The sequence below is a fragment of the Balaenoptera ricei genome, chromosome 3, assembly GCF_028023285.1.
Source record: "Balaenoptera ricei isolate mBalRic1 chromosome 3, mBalRic1.hap2, whole genome shotgun sequence".
In the NCBI taxonomy this organism is placed as follows: Eukaryota; Metazoa; Chordata; class Mammalia; order Artiodactyla; family Balaenopteridae; genus Balaenoptera; species Balaenoptera ricei.
In genome coordinates, this window is record NC_082641.1 from 174,427,022 (window position 1) to 174,440,328 (window position 13,307).

The 13,307-nt window shown below is 55.0% G+C and overlaps 1 protein-coding gene across 1 annotated transcript; it reads right to left on the reverse strand.

The window, feature by feature from the left end:
- Positions 1-238: 238 nt before the first annotated feature.
- CNN1 (calponin 1) lies at positions 239-7,359 on the reverse strand. The gene is made up of 7 exons (XM_059918328.1): positions 7,202-7,359; positions 5,095-5,216; positions 2,242-2,308; positions 1,994-2,131; positions 1,688-1,798; positions 1,057-1,203; positions 239-976 (listed from the first exon to the last, which is right to left on the reverse strand). The coding sequence occupies exons 1-7, from the start codon at positions 7,262-7,264 to the stop codon at positions 731-733; spliced, it is 894 nt and encodes a 297-aa protein (XP_059774311.1). The 5' UTR covers positions 7,265-7,359; the 3' UTR covers positions 239-730.
- Positions 7,360-13,307: the final 5,948 nt, after the last annotated feature.

Consider the following 13,307-nt stretch of genomic DNA (forward strand, 5'->3'; position numbering starts at 1 on the left):
AGAGAGCGTGTGAACACCATACACACGAAGTGTGCATGTGTGTGGATTTTGTGAGTGGGGGGGGCCTGTCCTGGGTCCAGCGAGCTCTGTGAGCTGTGTGTGTGTATCTTAGGGTGCATGTGAGTGTGTGTGCCTGTGCAGATGTGTGTGTGGGAGATGGGGTATATCTGAGCAAGGCCACTTATGCATGTGCTAGAGCCACACAGCCTCTGTGACAGAGCAGCCCTGAGTCCTCAGATGACTTTACAGCCATTTATTGTGCTCCAGTGAAGTAGAAAAAGAAAGTGCTCGCGTTACAAACACCGCTGTCACATCCCTTAACGCCAGCTGCAAACCAAACCGCGTGTGTCCGCTGGGGGTCTGGGCATGCAGTTTGCTCCCACTGTGGGAATGGGGGGGGGGAGGCGAGCCTGGGCTCTGGGGGCTTCGCTTGGGGGGGCTTCTTGTCCTGGGGGGACCCACCTGGGGGGAGTGGGGGACAGCGGGGTAGCTTTGCTCAGTGCGTCCTTTGGGTGCTGCTGGGAACACCCAGCTCTATGTTGGACCCGGGGAGGAGCCCCCTTTCCCCCCCACAGGCCCCCCCCCAGTCTGCTCCCCCCAAACGCTAACCCTGTAGGCAGGTGCCAGGGGGCTGGAGGAACCATGCAGGGGGAGGGGGTCGGCGGGCCGGGCTGGGCCCTGCCAAGAGCAGCAGCCGGCCTCCCCAGGGGAAGGCGGGAGGCCCAGGGCCCTAGGCGGAGTTGTAGTAGTTGTGCGTGTGGTGGTTGTGGGCAGGCTCGCCCAGCTCCGGGTACTCGGGCGTCAGGCAGTACTTGGGGTCGTAGACCTGGCGGGGCAGCCCGTACACCGTCATGCCCCGCTGCGAGGCCCCCTTGTTGCTGCCCATCTGCAGGCTGACATTGAGCGTGTCGCAGTGCTCCATGCCCAGCCCCGGCTCGAAGATCTGCCGCTTGGTCCCGGGAGCGGTCATGCCGGCCTGCGGAGGGCAGTGCAGTCAGGCCGAGGGGACGACGAGGGGCACAGCCCCACCAGCCCGCCCCATGGCCCCCCACACACCTGGCTGGCTCCCTTGTTGGTGCCCATCTGCAGGCTGATGGTGGCCTGGTCCAGGGGCTGGTCTGTGCCCAGCTTGGGGTCGTAGAGGTGGCGCCGGGTGCCGTAGGCTGTCATGCCCTGCTGGCTGGCAAACTTGTTGGTGCCCATCTAGGGAGCCAGAAGGAGAATCACCCCGAGGCTTACAAATCTCACGGTGGGCCACGAGATGTAACTCATGTCAGCAGACACTTAACATGGCCCTCTAATGAGGCACTGTTTCCACCCTCAGGCTACAGACTGGAAACTGAGGTCCAGAGAAGGTGGGTCACATGACTGATAGGTGGCCTGACTTCCAGGGTTCAAGTTCCAGCCCGGCCACTCATCACGTGGCCAATCCTGGCAAGTAAGCTATCTTCTCCAGGCCTCAGTTTTCCCATCTGTATAAAGGGTATGCTGATAACAGTACCCACCCCCTAGAGCTGTCGGAGGAGTGAGTTAGGGTATGGAAAAATGCCAAGCATATAGTAAAGGCCAAATATCCTGCCACCCCCCTGCCGAAGCCTGAAGGGACCAGGGTGCCCTCCCGGCCTCCTCCACTCCCTGACCCTCTGCTCAGCTCAGCAGTGAGACCCGGGTGAAGAAGGGGTAGTACCTGCAGCCCGATGATGTTCCGCCCTTCTCTTAGCTTCCCTGGCTCAAATTTCCGTTCCTGCTTCTCTGCGTATTTCACTCCCACGTTCACCTTGTTCCCTTTCGTCTTGGCCTGGGGAGGGCGAGGGGGGGCAGGGACTGACAAGGAAGCCCCTGGGCCACACTGTCCCCTCGGAGACCCTGAGCAGCACCTGCTTTCCCCCTCCCACCCACGCGGGGCTCAGAGGGCACAAGGGGCCCCACCCGCATCCCAGCCCCGAGCGCCCGCGGCCCCCTGGCCCCATGCCCACCCTTCAGCCACGCTCACCATGCTGGCCAGGGCCAGGAGGGTGGACTGCACTTGGGTGTAGTTGGTGTTCTCGAACAGGTCGTTGGCCTCAAAGATGTCGTGGGGCTTCACCCCGTACTTGGTGATGGCCTTGATGAAGTTGCCGATATTCTCCAGCTGGAGGGGAGCCGGTGGCAGTCAGGGGTGGGAGGGGAGTTGGGGGTCTGAATGGAGCTCTGAGGGGCTATGGGCCAGGGGTCGAAAGAGTGAAGAGAGTCTGGGCTCACCTGGTGCCAGTTCTGGGTGGACTCATTGACCTTCTTCACAGAGCCTGGCTGGAGCTTATTGATGAACCTGCAAGGTGCAGGGGAGGGCACTGAGGAAGGGGACCCCTACTGCCCCCACCCAAGCCCAGCCCAGCGGGACAAGGGGTCAGGATGACAGTCAGTGGGCGCTATGCTGTTTTCTGTTTCCCACTGCAGTCAGCCCCCAGCTGCAGCCCCACACAGACCATCCGCACACACAGGCAGGACCCAGATGGGAAACCAACCCCGGGGAGCTAGACTCCTTCAGGTCGGGAAGCCTCCCAATGGAGGGTGTAGGGGAGTCTCCTGGGTGCACCTGCCTCGCTCGTGACCATGTTTCAATCTCCTTTTCTTTTGCGAACCGCTATACCTCGGAGAGCCCGCGGCTCAGGACTGGGGCCTCTTCTCTGGCTACACTCACCCCCTTGATCTCATCCAGTCTCTTGGCATTTTATTTTTTTTTTGGCCATGCTGCGCGACATGTGGGATCTTAGTTCCCCGACCAGGGATCAAACCCGTGCCCCCTGCAGTGGAAGCGCAGAGTCTGAACCACTGGACGGCCAGGGAAGTCCTCTCTTGACTTTAAATGCCATTCATATGCCAACAACTCCCCAACATCTTCCTGCAGCCCACCTCTTACTCTCCATTCCAGCTCCCCACATGGGTGTCTCAAATCAAATGAACCGTACCTGGACTCCTGACACCCACTTCCCCCCACAGAACTCCCTCCATCCTCCCCAGCTCAGTAAACCCAGCCTTCCAGGTCTCAGAATCTAAGGAAAAAAAAAAAAAAAGGTCATGAAGAACCTAGTGGCAAGACGGTAGTAAAGACACAGACCTACTAGAGAATGGACTTGAGGATATGGGGAGGGGGAAGGGTAAGATGTGACAAACTGAGAGAGTGGCATGGACATATATACACTACCAAACGTAAAATAGATAGCTAGTGGGAAGCAACCACATAGCACAGGGAGATCAGCTCTGTGCTTTGCGACCACCTAGAGGGGTGGAATAGGGAAGCTGGGAGGGAGGGAGATGCAAGAGGGAAGAGATATGGGAACATATGTATATGTATAACTGATTCACTTTGTTATAAAGCAGAAACTAACACACCATTGTAAAGCAATTACACGCCAATAAAGATGTTAAAAATAAATAAATAAATAAATAAAAATTTAAAAAAAAAAAAAAAGCCCTCCGCTGCCCTTGACTCTCCTCTCCCTCTCTCTCACCCCCACATTCCATCCCTCAGCAATTCCTTTTACTCTGCCTCCTGAAGACTTCCAGAAGCCCACCTCCGCCCTGCTCTGAGGCATCAGTGTCTCTTTCCTGGGCTCTTGCCTTGACCTCCCCTTGGGCTCCCAGCTTCCACCTCATCCCCTCCAGATGCTTGTCATCCCATGGCTAAAATGGCCTTCTTAAAACAATTCCGTTATGGTTTATCATAGGATATTAAATATAGTTCTCTGTGCTATACAGTAGGACCTTGTATAACTTTGCTGTACACCAGAAATTAACACAACTGTAAATCAACTATACTTCAGTTAAAAAAAAAATTTCCAGTTACTCCCCAGTTCAAAGCACTCCCATGGTTTCCTATTGCCTTGAGAATAAAAGCCTAACTCCATAGCATGAAGGACGAAGAGGCCCTGTACCATCTGGCCCCCAGCTAACTCCCTCCACTTTCCCTGATCACTGAGGCATGCTCCCACCCCAGGGCCTTTGCACCGGCTGTCCCCGCTGCCTGGCCCACTCTTCCCTAAGATGTCCTGCCGGCAACTTCCCTCACTTCATCTAAGATTCTGCTTCAATATTACCTCTTCAGAAAGACCTCCCAGACCATTCTGTACAAAGCAGCAACCCTTCGCCCCCTGCCCCCCGCCCCCCATCCTTCCCAGCTTGACTCTTCCTCATGGCACTTCCCACCACAGGCAAGTATGTGATTATTTCATCAATTATTTGTTCAATCACCCCCACCAGGACTAAAGGTCTGTAAGCGCCCCAAGTCGAGTCTGTTTTGTTCACTATCCCCAGCGCCTAGACCTGGCTGGCACACAGCAGGTGCTCCATAAATGCACCTCCTCCATAAACGGGTAGGTGGCCCTGCACTCTTTAAGGCCTGGGACACCAGGCCGTCCCCCCATTCCTTGGATATGGTAGAACAACATCCCCCAGCCCCTCTCTTGCCAGCAGCTAGGGCTTGGTAACGCTGTGCCTTTGGGAAGCTTCCCTAGCACAAGCTCTGGCTCTTAGGGTCACCCTGCCCTGGGTCAGACTCAGAGAAAAAGACAGGACCCCAGCTGGGCTCAGGGCCCCGCCCAGAAATAAGGTTGCAGTGAAATCTAGGAGGTGGAATCTGGAATCGGGGCTTGGGAGCTGTTGAGGGTTTTCCTCTCCCTCAGTGATTAGGTTCTGAGAGGGGGAGAAAATCAGGGCCCACTTAAATTACTGTGGCACATCCCTCAGGTCACCAAGCCAGCAGTGGACAGCTGATGTGGCCCAGTGCCTTTTCGCCGTGACCTCCCTTTCTTGGGACTCTAGAGACCATACATGTGGCTGCCCCATATGCGTGGCGGTTCAGACTCTAGATTCGGAAGTCATTTCTATTGGAACAGCGTGGGACTTTGGGCGACGTGTTTTACCTGAGGCTCAGTTTTCTTTACTGTTAAATGGGCACAGTGATTATCTTTATATCTGATACCTCAAAACAAAGGTATCAGATATGAAGTGCCCAATCCAGCTCTGAGCTCTTGGTCATTTGAGGGGCTCAGGTAGTAGAGATGAGGGGTTGGGGGCAGCCCAAGGCAGAGTCTGGGCCATGAGCGCCCCACTCACTCGCAAAGAATGATGCCATCTTTGAGGCCGTCCATGAAGTTGTTGCCAATGCGGCGCCCTGTCACCCCCTCGATCCACTCTCGAAGCTCCTGCTCCCGCTGGTGGTCGTACTTCTGGGCCAGCTGGCAGTGGGGGACACAGAGAAGGTGGTGAGGATGCAGTGGGGAGCAGGGTTGGCTCCCAGGCCCAATCCAAGATTCCCTAGGTCTGATCTCTTCCCTCGTCCCTTCCCAACTAAGGCAATTCTGTCCCAACGTCCAGTTGGCGGGGGGGGTTGCTGAGGGCCAGTGTTGAGGTGGCACCTGCCCAGGGGGCCATTCCAGGCATTCTGAGGTTTGGCACCACAGAATGTGGATTAAGGGGTGGAGAACGAGATACTCAGAGCTGGGGGGCGGCGCCTGGCCTCTTGGTTCCCCCTCCAGACCAAACTTGGGGTTTAGCTTCCCCTGGCCCTGCCCCCGTCCTGGGAGCTTCAGGCAGGGGAGGAGGAGCCCTAAGGAGGTGCCCCCGGATGCCGCCTTGCAGGGGACTGCTCTGTCTTACATCTCGGTCTCAGTGTCTCTCCGGGTCCTCATCCCTGGGGCCCCCTCTCTGGCTCGGGGCGAGGGCCTGTCTTTGCCTTAACTCCTGGCCCCATGCATGTCTGTATTTCTCTGTCTCTCTCCCCATGGCACAGTGTCCTCAGTCTCTCTCCCAGCGCTGTCTGTCTTTCCTAGGCCCTGTCATCCTGTCCCCATCTCTTCGTGTCCGGCTGGGGGTGGGGCTCATAGCTCGTCCGTCTCTGCTTTCATAGGTCTCTCTCCATCTCTCCGACTCCAGGTTCCCTGCCTAGGGTGAGGATGGGGCTCAGCCGTCTCTCCGCCTCTCCATCCCTGTCTCAGTCTTATCTTGCTCCAGGCTCGCCCTCCCCCATCCGTCCCTCTCAAGTCTCAGGCTTCCAGTATCTCTGCGTCTCTCCCCCACCTCTCCTCTCCCACTTTGCCCCCCTCCGTTTCCCCAGAACTCTCTACCCCAGCCCAGACAGGCTCTGGGCCCCTGGGAGACCCGGTCGCCCCTTTTCCTGGGGGAGGGGACAGCCCCCTCACCTGGCCCCGGCCTTGCCGCCCCCCTCCCCATCAGCCCGGCTTTATAAAGCAAACCGGCCCTTATATAGCGCGGCCCCGCGGGCCGGGCTCCCGAGGCCGCCTTATATGGCGCGGCGGCTCCGCTCGGCTCCTGGGCCGGCGCTGGGGGGAGGGGGGGCGACGCTGGGATCTGTCTCCTGCCCGAGCACCCGCCCCCTCCTCCACCCCCGAGGATCCCCCCGACTCAGGTTCCCAATCCCAGCTCCCCATTTCCTGCCTGTGGAACCCTGGGAAAAGCCACCCTGAGCCTCAGTGTTGCCCTCTGTCAAATGGGGCTGGGACTCCTCCCCGGGCAGCGCTCAAGGGTTTGTTCCAGTGGGTTGGGGACTTCAGGCTCGCTGCCCTGGAGAAGCTGATCCCATGGGGGGCGTGGGCCGCAAGTTCAGGGGCCCAGTTCTGAATCTCTCTTATATAGGACCAGAGCTACTTGCCTCTTCTTTCTGAACCTCAGTTTACCCATCCATAGCATGAAGGCGATGTCCCCATGTCCTCCCACCCCCAGAATTAGGAGACCCCTGCTTTGTCCCTAATGCCCACTCTCTGCCCATCCTCAGCCTCTCCGTTTCCTTCACGATCTCCAACACCTTGGGGCCTCACCTCCCAGGAACCCCAGCTCTGGAGCACGCCGCAAATTCTTTGTCAGGCTAGGGGGTGTGGGCAAAATCAAGTCCTTCCTCAGACCCCCAGAAACAAAAAGGGTTAACAGGGGACTCTAATCAAGTGGGGTTTCACAATGGACCAACCGCCTCAGTTTACCTGTGACTGCCTGCATGCCCCCCCATTTCACACCCCAACAGGAGCTGAGGGCTCTGGGATGCTCAGGCCGGGGAGGAGGCAGCCCCTTCCCCATACTCGTCCTTTTTCTCTCTCAGGTTCCAAGTCATATGGGATAGGCAGGAAGGGGGTCCAGGGAACCCCAAGTGTGGGGCCTCTGGCCTGGCAGGGCAAGTGGGCCAGGTCGGGGGGAGGCCCTCCAGCCCTACCTTGTTCTTGACCTCAGCTGACAGCCCGTAGGCGGGGCCTCGGTTGAAGTGAGCAGAGGACATGCTGGCTGACGGTGGACAGCGGTGGCAGCAGCGCTGAAGAAGGCAGCAGCAGCTGAAGCTCCGTCTGCACCCTCTTCCCTCCTCACACGTTTTTGAAGCTCGGGAGGCGGCCCGGGCCTCTTCCAAGGCCGTCCCATTGGCCATAGAGGCCTGCCAAGGGGCGGGGCTCCCCCCACCTTGGCCAGCCCCCCTTCGTGATGTCAGGGCCTTGGTATTGGGAGCTGATTGTGTCATTGTTTCCACCTAGGGGGGCGGCCTGGGTTATTCTTTTTTGGGGCGGCGGGCAGCTTGGCCAGACAGAGACCAACCTTTCCCCACTCCCCACTGTTCATTAGGCCTCTGGCTGGGTCTCCTAGTCTCTTTGTGTCTGTCTCTGAGGCCATCTCCCCACACCTCTAAGGTCATCTTTCTTCGTTTCTCTCCTGTCTTGAGGCAGGACTACCACCTGTGGTAGTTTATGGAGCGCCACCCTGGTTTTAAGTCCAGACACCAATAGTCTATAAATGTAGGCCAGCCCCTTCCCCTCTCTGAGCCTCTGTTGCCACATCTGTAAAATAGACTAATGATAGTGCCTGCTCATGAGGGTGTCATGAGGATCAGAAGAAATAAGGCCTGGGACTTCCCTGGTGGTCCAATGGTTAAGACTCTGTGCTTCCACTGCAGGAGGCACGGGTTCAGTCCCTGGTCAGGGAACTAAGATTCCGCAAACCAGGTGGCACAGCCCAAAAAATAATGCCTCCAATATGCCCAGGGCAGTGCCTGGTACAGGGAAAGACAGGGAATAGCAGTATTTCTGCTGAGAATCTGGCACCCCACTTCTGTCCCCTCCATCCCCTCATAAGGACCTGGGGGAGCAGAGACCCTGGATCTCACCCTCCCCATCCACCTGTGGGTTGCCTGAACCACGGAGTGGCTGTGTTAGTGGGTTCCAGGCCATGGACACCCCCATATATTCCTGTCCCAGCCAGGCCGGCCTGGAGGGAACACCTGCAAGCAGCCCTACCTGTCCAGATCTCACCCTTGTACCACAGGGGTGGATGACATGCCCACGTCATGCCATGTATGTTCAGGCCATGTTAGTGACACTTGGATAACATGTCAGCAACCATATCATACACTAATGATACGTCAAGGACATGCAATTTGCTGGCCACATGCTAAGGGCACAGCCGTGATGTACTGATAATGACAACAGCCCTTATGTTAGGCCCTGGTCCAAATGCTGTACACGTATCCACTCAAACCTCACAACACCCTCAGAAGTGGGTGCTGCTATTATATCCACTTTACAGATGGGGAAACTGAGGCACGGGGGCGTGGAATCCCTTTCCCAGTGTCACACAGCTCACTAGTGACAGAGCAGAATTTGAACCCGGGCCTCTGCCCCTAATGCTATGAGGCTAAGGCAGGGTTTCTCAATCTTGCTACTGTTGACATCCCGGCTGGATAATTCATCGTGGGGGCGGGGGTCTGTCCTGGGCATTGCAGAACTTTAAGCAGCATCCCCAGCCTCTACCTACTCAGTGCCAGAAGCAACGCCCCCCCCCCCTCACCTTAGTCTTCATTGTTTTGTTTTGGCCGCACCGCATGGCATGCGGGATCTTAGTTCCCCGACCAGGGATCGAACCCGAACCCCCTGGGGTGTCTTAACCACTGGACCGCCAGAGAAGTCGTTCCTCCCTTCACCTCCCCCCACCTTAGCCTTGACAAACAGGAAAGTCTCCAGAGGTTGCCAAATGTCCCTGGGAAAGCTATGGGGGGGGAGGGGTCGCCAGCAGATCGCTCCCATTTGAGAACGACTGGGCTAAGGCAACTACCAAGTTGATAGCGTCTAATGGTATATTGAAGATACGCTAAAATACATAAAATGAGCAAACAATTAGCTCCTACTACGTACTGAGTGCTTTGGATCTGTTAACTCATTCCTCACAGCAGCCTTATGATGTGGGGTCTAAATGTTGCACAGAGAGGTGAAGCCGACTGCCCGGAGTCACGCAGCTCCAGGGTGGCGGAGCCAGGATTCAAACGCGTAGATTGCTGGATCCTGCCCACGCTGAGCGGCTCGCAGCGAGCCACAGGTCGCTACTGCGCATGAGAAGACCCGCGCCTCGGCTGGCTCTCGGCCGGCGCCCCCTGGCGGCCCAGGAGGGCGGGGGCGGGGCCTGGCGGCATCCAGGCGGCGATGACGCAACGCGCTGACTCATTCGGCCCCGCCCCCCGGCCCGCTGTCGCTTGGCCATTTATAGAATCCGCGCTGGCTCTGAAGTCACTGCCCAGGCACGACGGGGGCGGAGTGGGGGAGCACTTGGCTTGCCCCCAGACGGGGCAGCCCGGGGTCTCCCTAGGGAGCAGCCCTTTTTGGGTCCGTTTGTCCCTCCGATTCTGGGTCGGTGTCTCTGTATCTCTTGCAATGTCTTTTGGTCGTTCTGTGCCCGTCTCTCAGCGTCGCCTAGCCTTCTTCTGTCTCAGCCTTTGTCTCTGCGTCTCTGTGAATCTGCCCATCTCACTGTCTCTGTCTTTCTCTCTGTCCCCATGTCTCCTCTGTCTTTATCTCGCCGTCTCTGCGTCTCATTTTCTGTTCCGCGCCTCTTGGTCACCGTTTTTCTCAGTGTCTCTGTATTGTCTCTGTTTCTGTCTGATGGATGGGGGTAGAGGCGGAGAGAGGGGACTGATCCCATCCCGAGGCCCCAGCCCCAGGGGACTCCCCCATCACTGGCTGCCCGGTGTGCAGACCCCCCACTCAGCTCCTATTTGGCGCTTCCCAGGCCGCAGCCCCTCTGTGCCTCAGTTTGCCACCTGAATGAGAAGGATGGGCTTTAGTAAGGAATAGAGTTTCTTTTCTCGAAGAGTCCAGGACAGTCATGAAAGAAAAGCTCTGCCTTTCCTCAATCTTAGGAGATCCCCCAGAAACTTTCTGACTCTCAGAACTAACACACACACACACACACACACACACACACACACACACCTCTGCGCCTGTGTCCGGGAGAGTCTCATCCCCTTCACTTGCCTATCTTGGCAGACCACGTCTGCCAGCACCCCCAAACCCACCCCCTACCTAGCTCTCCCTTCCCCGGATGGCTTCTGTTTCTGGAGGGCTCACTCCATGCCAGGCACTGTGCCAGGCACAATCTCACTTAATCCTCACCACCACCCTCTTGAGGGGGAAAGTCTTAGACCCCTTTTTTGGGGGGAGGGGGGCAGGGTGGTGGGGCATGTGGGATCTTAGTTGCCCCACCAGGGATCAACCGGAGCCCCTTGCTTTGGAAGCACAGAGTCTTAACCACTGGACTGCCAGGGAAGTCCCTTAGACCCTTTTATAGATAAAGAAAAGGTTCAGAGAAACCAAGTCACTCCCCCGGGGTCACGCTGCTCCTGGTGCTCCCACATCCTTCCACGTGCATTTCTTGAGCGCCCAAGCACGCTCTCATCTTTGTAGTCCCTTCCACCTCGACACATGTCCACAAGATGCCTGTGAGCCCTCTCCCTCATTTCCTCTGCTCAGATGTCCCCTCTTCAGAGAGGCCCTCCCTGACCACCTGCTCTAAAATAATGTATCCCACACCCCCAGCCTGTGAGAGGATGGGCAGGAGGGAGCTATTCATTTAAGTGTTTGCACCTGACAGTGGATACGTACGGCTGCCTCCATAAAAACTTCCATTTGAATAAGTGATTTTAAAAAGCCCCCTCGGACTTCCCCTGTGGCGCAGTGGTTAAGAATCCACCTGCCAATGCAGGGGACACGGGTTTGATCCCTAGTACGGGAAGATCCCACATGGCGCGGAGCAACTAAGCCCGTGCACCACAACAACTGAGCCTGCGCTCTAGAGCCTGCGAGCCACAACTACGGAGCCCGCGTGCCACAGCTACTGAAGCCTGCGTGCCCTAGAGCCCGTGCTCTGCAACAAGAGAAGCGACTGCAATGAGAAGCTCGTGCACCACAACGAAGAGTAGCCCCCGCTCGCTGCAACCAGAGAAAGCCCACATGCAGCAAGGAAGACCCAACGCAGCCAAAAATAAATAAATTTTTAAAAATAATAATAAAATTTAAAAAATAAAAAGCCCCCTCCACAGGACTTCCCTGGTGGTCCAGTGGTTAAAAGTCCGCGCTTCCACTGCAGGAGGCGCGGGTTTGATCCCTGGTCGGGGAACTAAGATCCTGCATGCCGTATGGTGTGGCCAAAAAACATGAAAAAAATAAAAATAAAAGAGTGGCCCGGATTGGCAAAAATCAGAACACCTCATAACAACAAATGCTGGGGAGGCTTAGGGAACATCGTTGATGGGCATGGGCAGTTTGTTGATAGTTTTCAAAATGATAAGTGTCCTTCCTTTTTCTGGTGGTTACTTTTACGTGTCAAGTCAACTGGGCCAGAGGGGGTGCCCAGATACTTGGTCAAACATTATTCTGGGTATGTCTTCAAGGGTGTTTTTGGATGAGATTAATATTTGAATTTGCAGTCTGAGTAAAACAGATTGCCCTCCCCAATATGGATGGGCTTCATCAGATCAGTTGGAGGCTTGAATAGAACAAAAAGGCTGATTCCCCCATCCAGTAAGAAGGAACTCCTCCTGCCCGACTGCCTTGAGCTGGGACATGGGTCTTTTCCTGCCTTCAGACTGGAACTGAAACACCAGCTTTGCTTTGGTCTCAAGCCTGCCAGCTCTTGGACTGGAACTTACACCGTTGATGCTCCTGGTTTTCAGACCTTTGTTCTTGGACTGGAACTACATCATCTACTCTCCTGGGTCCCCAGCTTGCCAACTGCAGATCTTGGACTTGGACTTCTCAGCCTCCATAATCACATAAGTCAATTCCTTATAATAAATCGTCTCTCTCATATATATCAATATATATATGTATATGTACATACATTTTTTTTGTTTTTCTGGAGAACCCTACCTATGTAATACACCTTCTGAACCAGCAAATCTCTTTTTTAGAATATTCCTAAGAAGTACAAGTGTAGGTATGAAGAATCATATTTATTGCAGTGGCCTTTTAATAACAAGTCACCCTGTAGATCTATCAACAGGGAACACGTGAGACAGACAAAGATGACAGCAGAATATGCAGCACTTTGTTTCAATTAAATAAAGGCACTGTGGTGCTGTGGTTAAGAGTGGGGGGGGGCCTCTGGATCCGTATTCCATGGGTTTGGGGCATACCCTGGTGCTTCCTGGCTGTGTGATCTCAGGCAGGTGTCTTAACGTCTCTGTGGTTGAGTTTCCTCCTCTGGAAAATGGGCATATTAATAGTGTCCGCTTCAGTAGGCTTGTTTCTTTTTAACTTTTTGTTTGGAGATAATTTTAGGCTTACAGAAAAGTTGCAAAAAAAATAGCACAGAGAGTTCCCAAATACCCTTCACCCTCCTGCCCCTACTGTTGACATCTTACATAACCATAGTACGCTTATCAAAACTAAGAAATTAACCTTGGCACAATACTATTAATAAACTACAGACTCCAGTTTTTTAACTCATGTCCTTTTTCTGTTCCAGGACCCAATCCAAGATCCCTCATGGCATTTAGTTGTCATGTTTTCTTAGACTCCTTGTTCTGTGACAGTCCCTTAGTCTTTCACGACCTTGACACTTTTGAAGAGCACTGGTTAGTAATTTTATAGCCTGTCTCTCAATTTGGTTTGTCTTGATTAGAGTGGGGATTTTGCTTTAGTGAGAAGGATACCAGAAAGGTGATGTTCCCTTCCCATACCAAGGGCTTATGATGTCACTATGACTTATTGCTGATGATGTTAACCTTGGCCCCTTGGTTAAAGTGATGTCTGCCAGGATCCTCCACTGTGAAGCTGCTATTTTCTTTGAGTTGTTTTGAGGACTGCGTGTTAAAGGGTCTACATCAGGGCTTCACACATACTATTGTGCTCTGTGTTTAAAAAAAAAAAAATCCCCCCCCCAAAAAAAAAGTGCATGTCTGTGTTTGAATCAACTACTTCTGGAAGGATAAATTAGAAAATGAGAGCCGCAACTGCCTCACTAGGAAGAGGAACAATGGGAGCTCTAAAGGCTGCGGCCAGGTTGGT

What these genes read in the sequence shown, in the direction of transcription:
- CNN1 (XM_059918328.1), bottom strand. Translation starts at nt 7,264, where the DNA reads ATGTCCTCTGCTCACTTCAACCGAGGCCCCGCCTACGGGCTGTCAGCT. An exon ending in CCACCCAGAACTGGCACCAG is followed by an intron (nt 2,132 to 2,241) that starts GTGAGCCCAGAC and finishes GCTCCCCTCCAG; the next exon opens with CTGGAGAATATCGGCAACTT. An exon ending in CCAACAAGGGAGCCAGCCAG is followed by an intron (nt 977 to 1,056) that starts GTGTGTGGGGGG and finishes TGCCCTCCGCAG; the next exon opens with GCCGGCATGACCGCTCCCGG.